We start from the raw sequence: 20,193 nt of genomic DNA, 5'->3' as shown, positions 1-20,193 counted from the left end.
TCACCATCATCGTCATCATCCCATGCTTCTTACACCACGAGGCACTTATCATCAATTTTGAAAGGGGAAACAAATTGCCAAAAAAGACCTCTCTTATCTCAATATTTCTTTGTTAGGGGTTGTTTGAGAGCACTTCTCTATATTTCATTATTATTAGGAAGAAATATATATATAACTAGACGAATACTGGGTTGTTTGAGAGCGCTTCTCTATAAAACACTTTTGTTAGTAGCACGTTTACAAAGAAGTAGTTTGTTATTTGGCAAACAACCCAATATGTGCTTTTGTATTATAAAGAAGTGACTTTTACAGCATAAAAGACGTATTTTGATATTAAGTGAAGTGTTCAGTGCGAGTATTTCTCAGTCTATATTGTCTAATTTATGTTATATGATGTTCAAAGTTCAACACAAACTTTAAAACATACTTTTAAACTTCTTTAGGCTTCCTCAAACTTCAACTTTAAAAAATGTTGCAATCATAAGGAAATAAGATGTCCAAGTCTAAGTCCCAAGCCATTTTATGTCTTTCCATTCCCTTAACAAAAACCAACTTAAATACTTTTTTTTTCCCTTCCCTTTGTTCATCTACAAATGCTATCTCCAATAAGATGAGATCTTTTAATTTGTAAAAGTTATTTATGTATCTACATTAGCACCACTTCAAATTTAATGGTAGAAATAGGTAGGCATGGTGTTTAAAAAAGAGAGAAAATACAAAAATAATGTCAAAATTGGTAGCACTTATTGAAGCCACTATTTCATGTGACTAAAACATTTCAGTTAAAGCCAAACTCAATTGTGTTTTCTAAAAGTTAATGATGTCACTATAAATTTGACATATCATTGAAAAACGCTCTTATCATTTTTCAGTTTAAGCTCGATTCTGCTCATTCCAATTCACTCTTAGGAATCCAAAATTGAGGTTGAATAATTTAAAAGACCATCCAAATTACATTCCTAATTAAGAAGCGTGTATGTATAAATATTCAACAACTCTCTTATCTAAAGATTTCATTGCCTTGAAAAAAAAAAAAAAAGATTTCATTGCCAAAAATTTGAGAAACAATGAGAGATTAAGCATTAATTAATCCGCCCCCTGTTTAATTAGCGGTACAACAAAACACAACATTTCCTTCAAGTCCTCATATGCACGTAATAATCCGGATAGCAGAGACAGAGAAGCGCGATCGTGAGCTTCTCATTCCGGTGGCGGACTCCGGCGACGAAGATGCATCGTCCAAACCCTCCTCGTCTTCCTCCTCCTCCTACCGCACCGGGCGCGAGGTGAGTTTTGATTGCTGTTTGTTTTCATTGCTTTGCGTGTTGTGTTGTGTTTGGTTGCTGAGAAAATGGAGGAAAATTCGAGGGAAAAGCTGAAAGTTTTTGCATAGGTTGCGAATTGATGTTAGTGCGTGTGTGTGTGTTAATTGTGATTTATGGGTTGATTTTGGCGATTAAATTTGTAATTTTGTGTTTGACATTGTCTAATTTAGTGTTTCCTGAGGCTAATGGAGCAAACTCAGATTTTAGTCTTGTTTTGTTTGTCAATTTTGCATCAGTTCATTTGGACTTGTAATGTGCTAATTTGGATTTTCAGTATTACTTTCCGCTCATTTGTTTGAAATTTGGGTGTGAGTAGAGCTTTATTTCTCTGCTTGAGCTTCCAAGTAATGTGATAAGAAGATCAAACAATTGATTCGGGTACATCTAAGCATTTCTACAAGAAATTTGGGAGAATCACTTGCTTCCAGTTCTCTCATATTTGACATTTCCGAAAAATTGAGCATTGTTTCCAATGCAAGGCAATCAACGGCATACAGAAATTTCAAACTTCTTGGTAAATCACGGATTGTATGAAGATATATGCATCCATTCCCTCCAAGCTTTGAAAGGCTCTACTGAGGCTGGGTAGGGTATGAACATAATTCCCTCCAAGTTCCTTAGGGATTGCATCATCAGGTAATTTGGGCAAATGACCAGGCACAGAACTCAAGAGATAAAAGTGAGATTCTTCAATCCTACTATGGAAGGTGGTACTTGTCTTATGGCTGTAGAATCTGCTTCAAGAGCCCCAGAGAACCTCAAACTCCAAAGTAAAAGCTTCTCCCAATCTTCTCTGCCTACATAACATTGCACGCGTCGACCTCAGGATATTACTCATGCTGAACTTTCACATTTGGTGGTATATCAGGGATTGTACAAAGGTTAAAGCATTTATCTAACCGCATAGTTTCAAGAAAGACCACTAAGACTGGGTAGGGTATGAAAATCATTCCGTGAAAGATCCAAAACTTGTAAAGAAATTAGACTCCCAAGATCCTTAGGGATTTCATTATCAGCTAATCCGCAACATGAGAGATCTAATTCCCTTAAAGAGGTTAAGTCGTGTATCGAATGTGGCTAATGAATACTTTCCAGACCTGATAGGGATAAACGAGTGAGATTCTTCAATCTTACTATGGAAGGTGGTACTTCTCTTATGGCTGTTTGCTCTGCTTCAAGTGTTCTCAGTGATGTCATCTCCCCTATATCCTCATGCAGTTCTCTGAATTTTGAACATCCATTAAGAAGAAGAGTCTCAACAGATTTCAATTTATAGAAATCCCTTGGAAGAGAAATAAGCCTTTTACAGTCTCTAAGGTTCACCAAAGAAAGTCTTTTAAGATGACCAATGGAGGGGTGAATCTCGGACAAACTCTTACACCATACCAATATCAACTCTTCAAGATTTGGGACTTGTGAAAAGTCCGGTGATTTCTGTAAGGAACGGGAATAGCTGAGATCAAGGGTTTTCAAGTTATGTAGCGACTGTTGCAGAAAATCAAAAGAAAATTGAAGTTAATATCCGAAATGAAGATGTTATTAAAAAAAAGAAAAGAAATCCAAAAAACAAATAGAAATAGAACATCATCAGGTGTAATTCATTGTACCTTGGAACCCTTCCAAACTTGTACCAGTTGGCTAAACTGCATCTCTACAACAACTAGTTTATCTTGATTAAAAAAGTCATCTGGTATGGACTTTAAAGGGCATCCAAACCAACGCAACCATATTAACTCTTTGGGAAGACATTTGTATTCTCCATTAAGCTCTACGCAGCTGGAGCGGTCAAGGGATAAACGAGTGAGATTCTTCAATCCTACTATGGAAGGTGGTACTTCTCTTATGGTTGTTTGCTTTGCTTCAAGTGTTCTCAGTGATATCATCTCCCCTATATCCTCATGCAGTTCTATGAATTTTAAACATCCATTAAGAAGAAGAGTCTCAACAGATTTCAATTTATAGAAATCCCTTGGAAGAGAAATAAGCTTACGGCATCCCTCAAGGTTCACCAAAGAAAGTCTTTTAAGATGACCAATGGAGGGGTGAATCTCGGACAAACTCTCACACAATACCAATATCAACTCTTCAAGATTTGGGACTTGTGAGAAGTCCAATGATTTCTGTAAGGAATAGGAATAGCTGAGATCAAGGGTTTTCAAGTTACGAAGCGACTGTTGCAGAAAATCAAAAGAAAATTAAAATTAATATCCAAAATGAAGATATTAAAAAAACAAAAGAGAAGAAATCCAAAAAATAAATAGAAACAGAACATCATCAGGTGTAATTCATTGTACCTTGGAACCCTCCCAAACTTGTACCAGTTTGCTTAACCGCATCTCTAAAACAACTAGTTTATCTTGATTAAAAAAGTCATCTGGTATGGACTTTAAAGGGCATTTTTCCCAACTCAACCATATTAACTCTTTGGGAAGATGTTTGTATTCTCCTTTGAGCTTTACTTTGTTGAGCTGAAGCAATCTCAGTTTTTTCATATTGGCAAATGCTTTTGTACTGAAACTAGCATTGCCATAACCATAAGGCAAATGTAGAGCAAGTCCTTCAACTTCTTCAGTTCCCTGTTAAGAAAAGATTATAATATTCATGTGTAAGAAACCGATCATTTGCATATGTTTACAAGTATTATTAATTCATTACGCAAAATCACCTACGGCGAATATATGCAAGTACTATTGTTGGCTATTTAAGCTTTCCTTGTGCAACCCCAATTACAAATGAATTTTGTTAAAGGTATAATAGACATTACATATATGCTTTTCTTGTACGATTGATTAATCCAAAAATTTACTGGGAATAGACTTACAGATTTATTTGTCAACACATTGATGACATCTCGATCATCCCACAACCTACTCCATTTTTCAGGGTGACCAGGGGATTTTTCAGAAATGATTACTCTGGCCATTTCTCGAAGCAAGTCATGCATATTCAACTTGTTCTGCTCAACGGTTACAAGGCATCGTTCACGAAGGACACTGATTCCTATTGTTGCAGAAAATCCACATCCATCTAATACTTTTGCAACATAGTCCTTGTCCTTTCTAATAAAGAAACAAGATATGTCCAGGAATATAGCCTTTTGTGTATTATCTAGCCCTTCGAAGCTTATTCTTAGTTGTTTTATTATTTCTCCTTTAGGAGTTCCTTTCAATTTGTCCAATTGGCTTTGCCACTCTTCTATGGGTCTTGTAAACAAAAAAGAACCTAAAACTTCAAGGGCTAGTGGCAAACCTCCACAGTAAGAAACAACCTTTTTTGAGAGTTCGAGATATCCTTCTTCTTTAGGCCGTCGATTTTCAAAGGCATGCCAACTCAAGAGCTCCAGAGCTTCTTCTTTATTCAATTCTTGGGCCAGATATGTCTTATTCACTTTCCCTTGCTTTAGTAAATGTTCATCTCGTGTCGTTATGATAATTCTACTTCCAGGACCAAACCAATTGTGATTTCCAGCTATTGCATTCAGTTGGTCCACTCCATCTATGTTGTCCATGATGACAAGTACCCTTCTATGTGAAAATTGATCTTTTATCCGACTGATACCTTCAGCAACACTGCTTATGTCAAACTCCTTTTTCAAGATGTCAGAAATAATTTTTTTTTGCAAATAAACTAGATCATGTTTATTTGCAGTGTTGCTAACATCATGAAGGAAACTTTTGAATTGGAACATGTGATGAATTTGGTTATAAATAGCTTTGGCAGCTGTTGTTTTACCCAATCCACCCATACCCCAAATTCCAACCATGAGAACATTTGATCCACCACTTGAAAGATGACTGATAATATCATGAATGCGAGAATTGATTCCAACCGGGTACTTGGCCACATCTAGTTCGTTTGTGCTCGGAAGCCATTCCGTAATAATCTTGTCAACAATTTCTCTAATAAACTCTGCTTCACGCCTGAAAATTGACATTAGCGGGACTCAATGATATATATATACACACACACTAACTAGCTACTAGCTAGTATGTGATTTTGTGACCAACTTGAATAAAAGAACGAAAGTCATTCATTAATTAAACTCCAATTACGGTTTGGTTTGATATGAGAAATTAAGGTGTATTAATTAAGCATGCTAATTAATGTTTAGCTTCTGTAAAATGTCAATTAAACATGTTAATTATATGAGAGATTTAACTCATTCACTAAAAAAATTCAAATCTTGAAAAGCAGCTGAATGATTACCCATTATCAGTGATATGGTGGCCAGACAAGTTCGCAGCTTCTGTAAGAGCCTTTCTCCACTGCTTTACACTTTCTCGTTTAGCTTCACGTTTCGTGCCATCTTTTACTTTACTGATGCTCTTTTTGTGCTTCTGAAATGCTTTGGCTAAAACTCCATCCTGCTTCCTGACATGTGAAGGATCAACATGATAGAATATTGGCAAAACATGTCGCCCCAGTTTGGATCTGCACTCCATGATCTTCACCAGCTCGTCAAGGCACCAACTTGAATCCGCATACCTCTTTGAGAAGACGATGATGGAGATCCTCGACCCTTCAATTTCCCGGAACAGTTCCTTTTTTATTTCTTCCCCTCTTTTTAGATCGTCCTCATCCATATAAGCCTGGTATCCCCTGTCTTTAAATGCCGCGTGCAGGTGGCCTGTGAAGCCGTTGCGCGTGTCTTCACCTCTGAAGCTCAAGAACAAGTCGTAATTCCAAAGTTTTGACTTGGAGGAGAACGAAACGGAGGCTTCATGGGCTGCATGGCGGTATCCAAATGAATAAAAACTATCAATTTGAGAGAAACAAATTAAAAAATTGCAAAAGAAATGTTAACTTGGCTTTGTTTTGTTAGTCAAACATCCGCAGACTGTCCATATACATCCAACAAATGAGAATATGCATGTTTGTTTATGGATGTATACATCTGTTTATACATGTACTGGTACTATGGAGAGAGAGAGAGAGAGAGAGAAATAGAGTAAGAAACTGGAGATTGTCGCAACCAGCAAGAGGTCTTAGGCATACCTATTAGCTGCTGAACAGTGAACATATCGCTTCTGGGTTCTTCCTTTACTTGCACAAAAAAATCAAAAAAATTAAAAACCCACAAACCAAAAACTAAAAAAAAAAAACATAACACTTTCAGTTCACTCAACGAACTCAAGTATAGGTAGAAAGATCGTCAGGAGAGGATCAACTTTCTCTCTTGGGCCGAGACCAAATTCCGGCGGGATTGGGCGGAATCAGCAAAACTCCGCCAAAAAACCGTCACTGTTCTAGGATCGAATCTTTGAGCACAGTTGATTTTGAGGTGTGGGTGTCATATCAGATGGAAGAGGTTCTGATACGAATCTATAGGCTCCGACCTTGCGCGATTTCGTTGCCGTATGAAAAAGTTAAAATGAAGTTTTTGGAGTGGAAGAACTAAGGAGAAGGAGAGGAAGAACAGCAGTGCAGCTGCTGATCTGCAGCAGGGAGCAAAAGGGAAAAGCAGAAACAAGAAAGCAAACCGACAGAGAAAAGCTTGGGTATGGCGGAAGGAGGAGAGAGACGACTTTTAGAGAGAAGGCAGAATCTTTTAGAGAGAGAATGACAGAAGCAGAAAGGACCGAGCGAGAATGAACCGGTGGAGGAGGAAAGCGGTGAAACTGTAGACTGATTGAAGAGGCAGGATATTATTAAAAATTAAATTTACAAAATTACCCTTGAATTATTTTATGCATTCATTTTTCCTGCTTTTGATTTTTTTTGGCTGAGAGACAGTTTTGTCCAATTAATTTTGTCGAAGCCGGTGACACCAAAACTGGCCTCCGGCTTTATACATAAGAGAAGAGATTAGTGCCTTATAATACTCTTAGGGTGCGTTTGTTGCACCGGATTATCTCGGACTGGATTAGCTTCAGGGACTAAGCTGGATTGGCTTAGACTAGACTAAGCTGGACTAACTTAGTGAAACGTTTGGTGCAGTGTCGGACTAAAAAGCAGAACAATTAATAAACTATAATATTATATTAATTAATGCATAAATAGTAATATTTTATATTATTTAATGTTTATATAATAATATTTTATGTTTTTTAATGCATATTTATTCCTCTTTTACTTTACTCCAAACAGACGCCCCTCCAGAACCATCTTCTTTTTTCTTCTACCTCTGGCTCAGCCCCATTTCTTCTTTCCTCCATCTTTTTCTGCGAAACGCATGTGTAAAGTTCATCCCAAATCCTTCAAAACAAGCTCATCCTCTTCACCCTCTTCACCCTCTTGCCACTGTTAAGAATTTCCACCTTCTTTATCCTTTTTTTGCCAAAAAATTTCGGATCTCTCTCCTTCCTCTGATACATGTGTTGCCTTCTCCGCCAACAAAGTCATCTCATAATTTTCTGGCAATGGGTGGATTTTGAATTTTGGGTTGGACTTTGTAGTTATTTTTTCGCCTTTTTTTTTATAAAATTTTTGTGGTTGGATTTTGAGGTTTGGGCAGTAGGTGGAGCTTTGTTTCAGATATGAGCGGTGATTAAAGGGTGTTGCAGAGGAAGAGGCAGAGGTGAGGAAGAGGCAGATGGGAGGATGAGAGGAAGAGGCAGATGGGAGGACGAAGCGGAAGAGGCAGATTTTGCAAGATCTGGGTTGGAAATGGGTTGTGGAACGCGAGGAAGAGGCAGATGGGAGGACGAAACAGGTAGGAGTGAAGCGTAGTAGTGTGGTCTTAGCAGTCCGCCCAATTTCGGGGGTCTCGCTAAGACCCTCTAGCGAAGCTGTTAGTCGGACTCAGTCGGAGCGAGTCTCATTAAACGTTGTCCCCGTGTGAAACAAACACCGGATTACAGTCCAGTCTAGTCCAAGGATGTTTAGCGAAGCCAAACAAACGGGCCCTTAGGGCCCGTTTGTTTGACCGGATTAGGGGGGACTGGATTGGACTAGATTGTAGTCCCTTGTTTGTTCTGCACCAGGATTAGGTTTAATGGGATTAAATGGGACTCGCTCGGATTAATGGCTTCGCTAGGAGTTCTTAGCCGAGAACCCCAAATTCGGCCGGACTCGCAAGACCTTTCGCGAGAGAAAACCTCGCTCATCCTGCGAGAGAGAGAGTTGTCGCCATCGCTCCCTGCTTGCCCTGCTCCCTCATCCTCGTCCTCTTCACCCTCATCTCTGCGTCTTGCTTGCCTTCATCTGCATCTTGCTCGCCCTTATCTGCTCCTCTTGCCTGGTAAACTTCGAATCTTCGATTTATTTCTTCAATTTGTTTTGCAGATCGTGATATTACTGAGCTTTATTTGATTTATTTGTTTTGGGTTTGAGAAATTTTCAATAATATACCTCTGTAGTTGAACAAATTAGAGTTTTGATTTTTAGGGTCAAATTGCAGATCCTGCTCGCCCTGCTCCTCCACCTTCTTCTCAGGCGACCTCTCAAGAACACTCCAACCAAACCACCCCTCATATTCCCCTGTTCGATCCCAGTCGAAGTAACCCTCTCTGTCTCTGTCTCTCACTCTTACTCTGGTTCTTTTGAATTTGCACTAATGTTTTTAAGATGACTTTTTTATGTATCTGAATTTTTTCCTTCTGTTTATTTATTTTTTATTTATTTATGGAATCTGGGTTTATTGAAAGGTGTTGAATTTTAGAATCTAAGTTGAGTTTTTGCAGGTTGTATAATGCGATTTAGTTAAGGTTTACGCGTTAGAGTTTGTCAATCTGTTAAATTTAATGTCGGGCAAGTGGGAACCTAGGGATCTTGATTCCATTTGAACCTGGGTATCTGAATTCCATCTGTTAAATTTTAGAGTTTGTCTCTCCTGGTGTGGGAACCTGGGGATATTGATTCCATTTTAACCTTTTCAAATAGTTTTCATAATTTGAGATCTCTACCATTGGTTGGTTTTGCTTTATGATGAAGCCAGGTTAGCTATAATGGGTTAGGATTAGGCCATTTGAACCTGGGGATCTTGATTCCATTTGAATCTTTTTCTGAAAAATATAAAGATTTGATGCATAATTTGAGATATTTGCTCTGTTGTAGGCTTAAGCCATAATCTGTCTGCCTAACTCATGGAGATAGGGAGGCTCTTTCGTATTTTGTATGGGGAATACGTGGGTGTGTATTGTAAAAGAGCTACCCGATTTTGAATACTAGGAACTCCATGCACTGCATTTTCTTGTAACGTCAAGGGTATTTCTTATTAGGAAGTTTGTATTCGGTCCTTTTACTGTAATGTAACTATAGTCTTGTTAACATATGAAAGTTATTGTGCCAAACTTGTTGGGTTCTTTGTTATCGTTTGTAGTTGAGGCATAGGCAATGATCTTTTCTTATAGCTATTACTGTGGTGGGTTTGCTTAAGTAATTCACATCCTGTACCACTTGCTGCTATGTGTTTTGATTCATTTTGATGGTTCTGCTCGACTTATGTGTCCTGATATACCCATTGCGTTGCAATATTGAAGTTGGTGATTCAGCATGTTTGAGCCTGCATATCTTTCTTGTGAAGTTAAATAGTTAATACACGTCGTTACTTGAATTGTGTTCAACATTTTAATGTCCATGCCGACTATCATATCGTCCTTGTGTATGGGCTTTGTTGAGCACATCATTTACAGCTAGCTATGATTTTCCATCATTCACATATCAATTTGGTCACCCATCCAACAACTGTTGAACCAAATTTATGAGAAAATATGTTTTCCATGTTTAACTTGCTTTTCAAGCATTATTATATACGGTATTATATGGTCCAATTTCGATTGATTTCTCCATGTTCGTATGCCTAACTTTCCTCGTTTAATTCTTTGATCGTTTTTGGGTTTCATGCATATTTACAGGACTTGAATGTTCTATTCACACTATATTTTCAACCTCTCCATCAATCTTTCTTCTTACAGGTTTTACCCGTTTGTCCTAGACGCCACCAAATTCAGGAAGAAAGTCTCAGTGCGTGTAAATGTCACATTACCAAGTGACGGAGTCATAAATCCATCACATGAGAGGTTATTATGTCAATTGAAATAAATTAGAAAAAAAATAGTTACAAGTATAATTAATTGGAGAACAATCAAAGGTTTTATTTTTTACTTTGTATTGTCAGAAAATTTCAATCAAGCAAGTTGATGAAGCTGTAAAATTTGTATGAAAGTTTAGTACTAAGATGTTTATATCAAAATTGTTCATGATCTCTTCCTTTTGCATATTGTTACTAGTTTTCTTCAAACTAGATGGAGCAAGCCAATTTATGTGCTAGGAAATCCAAATGTAGCAATGATTAATATGCAGCTATCTATTTGTCATTGTGCCTCGCATCATTGTGGTATTGGGATTGAATGCAATTGTCATGGTATGGACTGAAATTGGCTTATACATACAAGAGCAATTCCAAGTAATTATTTCACAATTGAGTAAAAAATTGAACTTGTCCGACATCAATTTTCGTTCTACTCAAATACAAGTATAAACCAACACCTTTAACTTTAATCTACAACTTTAATCCAAAGGTGAATAATTAAGAAAGCATCTTGAACCCTGTCGATTGTTGGGAGAACATTTTGTTATATTGATGTTTGGAACAATGCTACTCTTGAATCATGTATATTTCTTTCGTTGGCAAGAAAATTTGGTTTTTGTATTTTTATTGAGTCTCACTCTCATCCAATATTATTAATTTTAATAATATCCTTAATAAAAAAACAATTAAAATAGAACAATAATGTAGTCATACTTTGAGCAAACACTAAACTGGTGACAGTACTGTTTTCATTATCCTGCTTTTTAGTCCGACACTGCACCAAACACTTCACTAAGCTAGTCCAGCTTAGTCTAGTCTAAGCCAGTCCAGCTTAGTCCCTACAGCTAGTCCAGTCCGAGACAGTCCGGTGCAACAAACGCACCCTTAGGGTGCGTTTGTTGCGCCGGACTGTCTCGGACTGGACTAGTTGCCGAGACTAAGCTGGACTGGCTTAGACTGGACTAAGCTGGACTAACTTAGTGAAGCGTTTGGTGCAGTCTCGGACTAAGAAGCAGGATAAGAAAAACAGTACTGTTCACCAGATTTGTGTTTGCTTAGACTAGGACTACAAATTTTTGCCATTGTGTAATAGAGTAATGCTACAAATCTCATGATATGGGTTAATTGGAGCATATTTTTGCCATGTATATTATGAATCTTAAAAAAAATTGACAATTGTTTTGTTTCTATTACCTGCTAATAGAATTGGGTTTAATTTGCAAATGTAGCTTGAAGAGTTAAGACTGAAAATGCTCCTAACAATTTCTTTCCATGTCCTTCTTGCTCATTAAGCATAATTCTATGCTCATTCACATTATGCACAACCAGTGGCGGAGCCAGGAATCTTAGCACAAGGGGTCGTAGTGTAAAAGTCCAGAAAAAAAATTTAGGATGGAAATGTTAAAGTTAATGCTTTACTTAAACTGATTATGTGTAAAAGGGCTGACTGTTGCCTTTATCAGTCGACCCATTCTATTTATCAGTCGACCCATTCTATTTATCAGTCGACCCAATTACTTCAGTCGGCTTATGTATTGAACTAGGGCTGATTGTTGCCTTTATCAGTCGACCCATTCTATTTATCAGTCGACCCATTCTATTTATCAGTCGACCCAATTACTTTAGTCGGCTTATGTATTGAACTAATTCTGTGTAAAAGGGTTGACTGTTGCCTTTATCAGTCGACCCATTCTATTTATCAGTCGACCCATTCTATTTATCGACCCATTCTGTTTATCAGTCGACCCATTTTATTTATCAGTCGACCTAGAGTAAATTCAATCGATCTAAAGTAACTCCTAAATACATGCAGAATCATTTTGTTACTCAATGCATAATCAGTTTGTTACTTCATGCAGAATCAGTTTGTTACTCAATGCAGAATCAATTTGTTACTTCATGCAGAATCAGTTTGTTACTCAATGCAAAATCAGTTTGTTACTATTATATACTATATCAAATTTTATTAAAAAAAAAGTATATAAAATATTTGATTTGGGACAAGGGCATTTTAGTAATCATACTGGTTTATATTCCGATTCTGCTGAATTAGTAAACAGCTTTATGGAATTGTATTCCGATTCCAGACAGTTTTAGTAAACAATTTCAACAAGAATCTGATTCTGATTCCACCTCATTTCAATTCCTCCTCAATCAAATTCCCCCTCAATCCGATTCCTCTCAATTTGATTACGGATTAGTAAACGCGCCATAATAATGGCCAATACATGCAACTTCAACAAATACAAGTACATAAGATCTCCATAATTTAGAAAATCCTAGTTAACATTAGTTAACATTAGCCAAAATAGATCTCTATAATTTACAAAATGGCTAGTTAACATAAGCCAAAATACTAGTGCAAAACTAAGTTATAAGTCATAACATAAGATTGTATGATTAATAAAATACATCCATGTTAACGTTAATAAAATACATCCATGTTAACATTAGCCAAAATCCTCATCCGCTTGCGTTGTCGCTTAAAAGCCTTTGGACGAACACTTTCTTGAGTTCCGGTTTGATTGCCCTGAACACTCCCACATTTTTTGGTTTATCCAAAATAAGAGACAATGCATCAATTTGATCCATAGGAGAGAGACCCATTTCTTCAAGTTCATTAGCTATGTCAGTATGATCTGCAGTACCTTGAACTAAAGCTTCAGTTACCATTTGCATCCTCTTCCCACTTTCAACATAAAAATCTTTCAGTCCACTGATAATTGCCTCGGTTCCATCACTTGAACTTCCCACAGCTCTTTTCCTCTTTCTTTGGCTATTTTCAGATGGGGTGCTTTGTTGGCTTTGTTGGTTCATTGAAGAAACAAAATTTTCACCTCCAATATCACTTTCACCAACACTGCATACACACTGCACACACACTCACACTCACTGCACACACTCACACTCACTGCACACACACACACACACTGCATACACACACTCACTGCACACACACACACACTGCACACACACACTGCACACACTCACACTCACTGCACACACACACACTGCATACACACACACACTGCACACACACACACTGCACACATACTGCATACACACACACTGAATGTACGACATTCAAGATTCCCCAAGTTTAACACAACAACAACTCCCGTCTCACAAAATTCAGGAATGCTAATGAGTCTTATTTCCATGTATACCAACAAAAGTCCCTGTTACATACATAGAAGGTGAAAGCACATGCCCAGAAAACTTAACACTTCCACTGGACATCATAATTAAGCTTTAGACAAAAGAAGTAAGCATGAAACAAGGCAACTATATCAAAAGAAGTAAACTCAGAGAAATAAACAAAGATGCAAAACTTCATGTTGTCCTAGTCTTAAGTATATTGCTTTATGTGAAAATATGTAACCGAAACTCCATCAATAGAATCAGCAGGGGTCTCAACAATAGCACAATATTTTTAGAGCAAAGGCTTTGGATTCATTTAGTTGTAAACTTATTCAATAGAATCTATTCCTTTTTAATTTGCATATTTATAATTCCTTTCTATTTCCTAACAAGATCAAAAGGCACAAACAAAAGCTTACCCTATGCGAACACAAGAGTACCGATCATTGGCTTGTTCTAGGTCACTTCACAACAAGTCAACACTGAGATTGTCCAATATAGGGAAAGTTTCTAAATAGTTGTTAACCTTTATTGTATTTATCTTTTATATGTCGACCTTTCTAGTATGTCTGATAACAAGAAACAATTAACCTTAGGAAGTCAAGAGACGAAATGCTCAAAAGCGTTGTTTCCTCTTTAAATCAAATTCGAATCAAACTGTTTAAAAGAAAATGAGATCAACCGTTAACATTGAATCATTTTCACTAAGTTGGTTTTAAGTAAGCATCTGAAGAATGCATATACTTAAAGACAGAAATCTGAGTTCAAATGCCTAGAGGTGTTGAAAACCAAGATCAGACATGAATGGCCAACCATTTCACACCCACTCACTCATCTCACACTCACTCACGAATTTTAGACACATAACGAAACAAGACAAGAGCTCCAACCTCAACATAGCATACCAATTCCTACTTACATTACCAATAAGGAAGCCTCTACATGCATGGTACCAGTAAAAAATGGACCGCCAATCCAACACAATAAAATAACAAAATGAGGTGTGAACGAACAAGTAAAAGCCACAAGTGTTAGATACAATACATAGTCACAATCACAACTAGACTATTTCTAACAAGTTACAGAGGAAAATTTCCTCTTTCACAATCAAAGCTCAAAAAGGCGCTACACCTAGAAATGATGATTCTACTTAATAGAAAACTATAATCATGTTGTAACTAGTGGCTGCATCCCTGAGGATCTGGCAAACCTAGTAACACCACCACTTTGAAGAAATTAGATAACGAAATACCTCATAGAAGTAAATCCTCACCACCAAATATATATATATATATAGTTGTGTTCGTTGAGAGAACAAGCATCGGTAAGGACCTACACGATACTTGGTACTTCTCTTGTGCCACAAGTACATACTATATGGTGAAAGGAAGGGATGCTGATACTGTGCTCAAAACCATAAAATTGAAGAAAAAAAACTAAAATTATCCACAAAAATTGACAATCTTTCTAATCAAAATTCAAAATTATTTCTGAACAACAAGGATAACACCATTTTCTCGCAAACATCAACCGAACAACTAAGTTAACCCTGTGACCCTATGGGACCAGATGAAACTAATGCAATGGCAATGGTAAAAGCATCATATTGTATCACGATTATACAAAGCTACAACAAAACTGCAATCCCAGTGGACATTAAAAATGACTGATGCACTCACAGCTATCAACTACTATATCATCTCAAACTAGACTGTCCAAATAGGCAAGGGGGCTAGAGAATTCACTTAATATATGGAAAATAATGGTAGATCAAAAGATCGAACATTGAAATCATAACTGATTTTGATTTCTTCAAATTATAAGAAGGTATATCATAAATAAAAGGATTATACGAGGAATCAATCAGAACCCATTAATAATGTCATAGATTTTGAACCCAAAACAACAAAATCGATCAGAACCCAATAATAATTTCACAATCTACAAAACAAAATCATAGAAATAGGTCGTCGGATTTGGAATTTACCAGATGAGGACGAGCAGGACGAGGGAGTAGGACGAGCGAGGAGGATCAGCGAGGAGGAGGACCGACGAGAAAGACGACCAAGAATGAGGAACGAGCAACGCTCTCAAAGAAGGGCTTAGCAATCCCGTGAGAATTGGGGTTCTCGCTAAGAACTTTTAGCGAAGGGGTTAGTCGGAGCGAGTACCGGCTAATCCCATTAAACTTAATTCCCGTGCGAAACAAACATTGGACTATAGTCCAGTCCAGTCCAGTGAAACTTAGTGAGCCCAAACAAACACACCCTATAAGTTTTAGACTGAGCCCATTTCGTGTAATTTTACGCTAATTTGTCAGGTGTGTGTGGATTTTTCTTGATGCATCTGTTTAATGCAGTAGCTAATGAGATCAAGGCTTCCTTCTCTTTCTTCGAGATTGCTTTTTGCTCATATATATCATATTAGCTGCTCACTCTTTGTTCCATTGCAGTGTGTCCTATTTCCAATAGCGATCACTTTCTATATAGCGTGGTGGTATATTCACTTTGTGAATAGCTTCTTCTTTCCAATCCATGCTCAACTTGGAATCAACATTTTTGGTATGAAGTATTCTGAAATGCATTCCTTAAACCCCATTATTTGATTGGTACATTCTAACTTGCATTAGTTATTGGTCTTGGGGTATGACGTTGCCGAGCTTAGTATCTAGTCCATTTTCTCTCTTCATCTAATCCTAGACACAAATTTTGGTGCGATAATCCGAATTTAGTAAAGACAGTTTCAATCCTTAGAGAGAAAGGAAATCCAGATGCTGGTGAAGCTAGGGGTTTGATTTTCTTTAACTTGGATGCTTAATTGTTAGAAAAAGGTTTTTGATTGCACTAGTGACCATATATCTTACCTAGAGTATGTAACAATAAGAAGAGATGGGAACAAAAGAGAGATCCGGAATCGCTCTGGCCTTTGGCATCACGCCAAAGGTGCATTGGAATCACTCCAATAGAGCAATTGGATAAATTCTGGCATCACACCGAAGTTGACTTGGAAATTTGGAATCACTCCAAGTCAACCTGTGCTTCACACATAAGCAGGAAATCCAAAAGCTTACAAAGTAGCTCCTTTTATAAGCTCATTTGTACATGGATCTGGAAAGATTCACATTAATATACTTGGAATTCCAAAGACTAATTTATGAGCACCTAATACATTGATCTTGTAACATAGAGAGACTCAAAGACAATGAACCTGCAGAGTACATGTGCAAACTGCATTTAGTACATCAGACACTAGGACTCTAATTTATTAACTTCGCATACGGTATGGTCAATGTTGGATTTAGACACGAAATATACCGGTAATGCATCATATGACACTACATGCTTCTTTCACATTCATTAAATAATGCTTGGTTTACAGTCAAAACATACGTTTTCAGTGGTTCTGCTTTGTTTTGGTTTTACAATGTATAACTGAACTTTCATCATCCATATACATGTTAGGTCCTGGATTTGTGAACATGCATTCGGGTTCATCACTTCATCCGTTGTCCTTGAGGTATGCTAATAACTTTTCATTTTGAAAAACGAGAACACAACAGATGAAATGATGTTGTACAGGTTGTGCTTTTAAACGTAATTGGTTTTTCAGACTGTTTGTAATGGTGACTTTATTTCTCCTTGTCACCAGAATTATTTTGAAGAGCTATTCTGGAGATGAAGAGTTGTGTTTATGTTCCCACAAACCATCATTACATTGGTGATGTGTTCCTGGTCAACACCAAGTATGTTATGAGACCAAATTTATCCGTACGGGAGGGAATTGGTGAGTAAGCTTAGGGATGAATAGACTTGAGCCCCTAGCTTGAATTTACCTACCATGTCCCAAACCTGAAAATGATAGATTTAACTAGAGACAGAAAAGAGTTGCTTTTATCTCCATGAAGTTGTATTTATCATCTATGCGGTATGTTATCTGTTTAAGACCTAGTTTGGGAGTGAGGTGCTTAAAAAAAAAGCACCTATGAAAAAAAGCTGTGAGGGTTTTAGGTGTTTGGTAAACTGAAAAAAAAAAGGGCTTATTTTGGAAGCTGCTGTGAGAATAAGCTGAAATCAAAGGAAAAAGCTGAAGCTGCTATTTGCAGCTTTGGAAAACTGGTTTTTTTTTCAAAGCACACGGAGCTACAGTGCTCCTTTAATGAAAAGACCCACTATCAGACTGCTTTTTTTTTTTTTTTCCAAAAGCACTTTTACAAAAAAGTTTACCAAACGCTTTGCTGATTTATTTCACAGCCGCTTATTCTCACAGTACAGCCGTTTATTCTCACATCAGTTTTTTTTCAAAGTACAGCAATACCAAACCAGCCCGAAGTATGGTTAAAAGTAACTTGATTATGTAATGTCCGGTGTTGACTATTAAGTATGGTTACGCTGGTAAAATGAGAACGTGCATTTGACTAGAAAACGTTGGGTGCATTTTGTAAAGATATATTAGATGTTTCAGATATTGACAAGTGTACGTAGATTAGGTTGCTAAGAAGTTAAGTTTAGTAGTTAACTTACTTAGTGACTAAGATAGCCTTGTCTATATATATATATGTAACTGTTGTAACTCAGAGTATTCATTCATTCAATACATACAAGGTATAATTCCTTTCTCTTAAATTTAATATGAAACCCTACAGCAGCTTAATACCCAGGCACCATATAGATTCGGAAGCTTGCAGCAGCCTCCCTATGCCCATTCGAACTGCAATTTCCAAATCCCATTGGGTTCCGCAATTTCTAAATCCAGTCAATACAAATCCTCGAAAGATTTGATCCCAATAAAAAATTTGGTCCCGAATTCAAATTATAATTTTGAATCCAATAAATCAATAGTTTTTCACACATCCCTCTTTATTTATGTTCATTAGATTGAATAAATTAAACAGAATCAACGGTCATAATTAAACAAGAGTATGTAAGAGGCTTAAAAAATGTTTTAAAATCGCTTTCCTTAAAAACCGCTACAAATGGACTTAATCTTGCTATCCTTCAAGGTTGATGGAGAGAGAGTATACGGCGACTTTCTTTGGATGACGGCCGAAATCGAACCCAGTTGTTGGCACCGTCGGGTGAGTGTTGTTCAAAGTTTTAATTACATCTTTTGAGTGTAATTGTTGTTTTGTTTTAGTTTTATACTTGTAATTCTCTTTATTTAAGGGAAAAACAGAAAGTTAAGTGTAAAGCATTCCCATTTAAATGAAATTTCCCTTTATTTTATTTTGTTTTCATTTTTGTGTAGAGTAATAATTTATATGTTATTCATGCAATTGTCAAAACAGCGAGTAGTTTTTGCTGCTAGTTAAAAAATAGGTCGTACATATTTGAGAGCTTGTTGAGATGAGAGGGCTAGTGCCATAGTGAAAATCAAGCCCCCTTCCCACCTTAGAAGCCTGTCTAACTATATAGTTAGACCCAAAAAATGAGAGCTTGTCGGTGACACAGAAAGAGAAACCGCTAGTCTCTCTACACGCATGAAAGCCTTACTTTTCATTATTGTGCGAATTACATATTTTAAATCCATTCATGTGCATTGATTATTTCACTTATCTCTTATTTCTTATTTATTTCCGTTATGAGACCAATTGTAAACACAAAATATATGTGATCATCCTGTCACATTACTTACTAACAATTCAAAAGTTACATTCATTTGTATATGGACTATATTATTACATTTCTTTAAACAAATATGTAATAAGAATTCATCAAACATTCTGTTTACAAAACGATCTTCTCCAATATTTCTCATTAGTTTCGGGCCTAAGGATAAATTAATGGTACGTGTACACACTACATTTTCTAGTTATGTGGTACAGTACTATTGGCGGGAGGACTGACCAAAGGGTCACATTGTTTACAATTAATATCATGAGTGTGGGTTTATCTAACGGTTGAAAGCTGTCAATTTAAGATATGCGCCAACATTATATGTAGAGGATCAACTCCGGTTTTGTATAATTTTACAAGTTTGGCCTTATTTTAATTGGATAGTTGTCTATTGTTTTTCTTTATTAAGTTAGGGCATTTTAGAGATATTCACATGTTTCACCATTTTGACATGTCACCTAACTAATTACTAAAAACAAAGAGATGGATAATTGAAAAAAAGTTATTAAAAAAAAAAAGAGCAGAACATATGAAAAAGACTTCAACATATCAAATCATAGTTGCAGTTTTGAGATGAAACATACCGGTGCTATTCGCTTGATTACGTTGCTCATTTTCTTGATTTGGAACATTTATATGAAAATTATCGACGAAACCAGCAGATTCTATGCATATACCTACCAAGAAATACGACTTCCTCATTTAAATACTCCTTGTAAATAATGTCTTTGACATGAGACCAATTTTCTTTTACAACAGTTTTTGTGGATGAAAAATACCATTATGGCAGTACTCATTTATTATATGATTTAAGAAAAATAATAGTGAGATCACCTTATTTGAACCACCTGGAAGGTGACATTTGTACATGCCACATGTAATATTGACAAATTTGATGGTAGTAAGGGAAGAGAGAAGATATTACTAACAAATTATAGATCCACCATTGCCAGAATTTGAGTGAAATCCCACTTGGGAATGCAAAGGGCACACGAGCAAATGTAGATAGAGGGGATCTTTTGATGCCTACAGTACATGCCAAGCGTGGACAACATTGAAGTAACTCCCATGCAATCTGTACGTATGTATTTAAACCAATTATTATCTCTATATATAAAATGAGAGGGATAGAAGGGCGAAACAT

General features: G+C 36.7%; 2 protein-coding genes and 1 long non-coding RNA gene across 8 annotated transcripts in view; 2 read left to right on the top strand and 1 right to left on the bottom strand.

The window, feature by feature from the left end:
• The window catches only part of LOC103432026 (protein CONTINUOUS VASCULAR RING 1-like), a 39,316-nt gene extending 21,257 nt beyond the window's left edge, over nucleotides 1-18,059 (top strand). The window contains exons 2-4 of one of the 3 annotated variants that reach the window (XR_011578270.1): nucleotides 16,899-16,953; nucleotides 17,086-17,372; nucleotides 17,760-18,059. Coding sequence is in view for 1 of the 3 variants with exons in the window: in XM_070817485.1 (XP_070673586.1) it covers nucleotides 15,890-15,998; nucleotides 16,899-16,953; nucleotides 17,086-17,158 (237 nt within the window). In the remaining 2 variants the exon portion in view is untranslated. Of the gene's footprint in view, nucleotides 1-15,889; nucleotides 15,999-16,898; nucleotides 16,954-17,085 lie in introns of all 3 variants that reach the window. The other 2 variants (XM_070817485.1, XR_011578269.1) reach the window with 2 other exon arrangements.
• Nucleotides 1,616-7,081, bottom strand: LOC103417037 (disease resistance protein RPV1). 4 transcript variants are annotated; one of them, XM_070817456.1, is made up of 7 exons: nucleotides 6,452-7,029; nucleotides 6,321-6,363; nucleotides 5,532-6,051; nucleotides 4,147-5,245; nucleotides 3,620-3,901; nucleotides 2,933-3,496; nucleotides 1,616-2,810 (listed from the first exon to the last, which is right to left on the bottom strand). In XM_070817456.1, the coding sequence occupies exons 2-7, from the start codon at nucleotides 6,343-6,345 to the stop codon at nucleotides 2,403-2,405; spliced, it is 2,898 nt and encodes a 965-aa protein (XP_070673557.1). In that variant the 5' UTR covers nucleotides 6,346-6,363; nucleotides 6,452-7,029; the 3' UTR covers nucleotides 1,616-2,402. The 4 variants fall into 4 exon arrangements, with proteins under 4 accessions (XP_070673557.1, XP_070673555.1, XP_070673556.1 ...); XM_070817454.1 differs by having other exon boundaries at nucleotides 6,321-6,369; nucleotides 6,452-7,028; XM_070817455.1 differs by having other exon boundaries at nucleotides 6,321-6,370; nucleotides 6,457-7,028.
• Nucleotides 7,423-10,471, top strand: LOC139193672 (uncharacterized). Its single transcript, XR_011578032.1, has 3 exons — nucleotides 7,423-8,505; nucleotides 8,652-8,763; nucleotides 10,181-10,471. It is a non-coding gene; the product is annotated as an uncharacterized lncRNA (long non-coding RNA).
• Nucleotides 18,060-20,193: the final 2,134 nt, after the last annotated feature.

The sequence above is a fragment of the Malus domestica genome, chromosome 17 (genome assembly GCF_042453785.1).
Source record: "Malus domestica chromosome 17, GDT2T_hap1".
Lineage (NCBI taxonomy): Eukaryota > Viridiplantae > Streptophyta > Magnoliopsida > Rosales > Rosaceae > Malus > Malus domestica.
Note: the sequence above shows the minus strand (reverse complement) of the source record. Positions and strands in the feature narration are given on the sequence as shown.

Excerpts from the sequence above, each read along its gene's own strand:
- LOC103417037 (XM_070817456.1), bottom strand. The coding sequence starts at position 6,345 with ATGTTCACTGTTCAGCAGCTAATAG. Across the intron at positions 6,052-6,320 it reads CACTGTTCAGCAGCTAATAG|CCCATGAAGCCTCCGTTTCG; the intron begins GTATGCCTAAGA and ends ACCGCCATGCAG. Across the intron at positions 3,497-3,619 it reads AAGTTTGGGAGGGTTCCAAG|TCGCTTCGTAACTTGAAAAC; the intron begins GTACAATGAATT and ends TTTCTGCAACAG.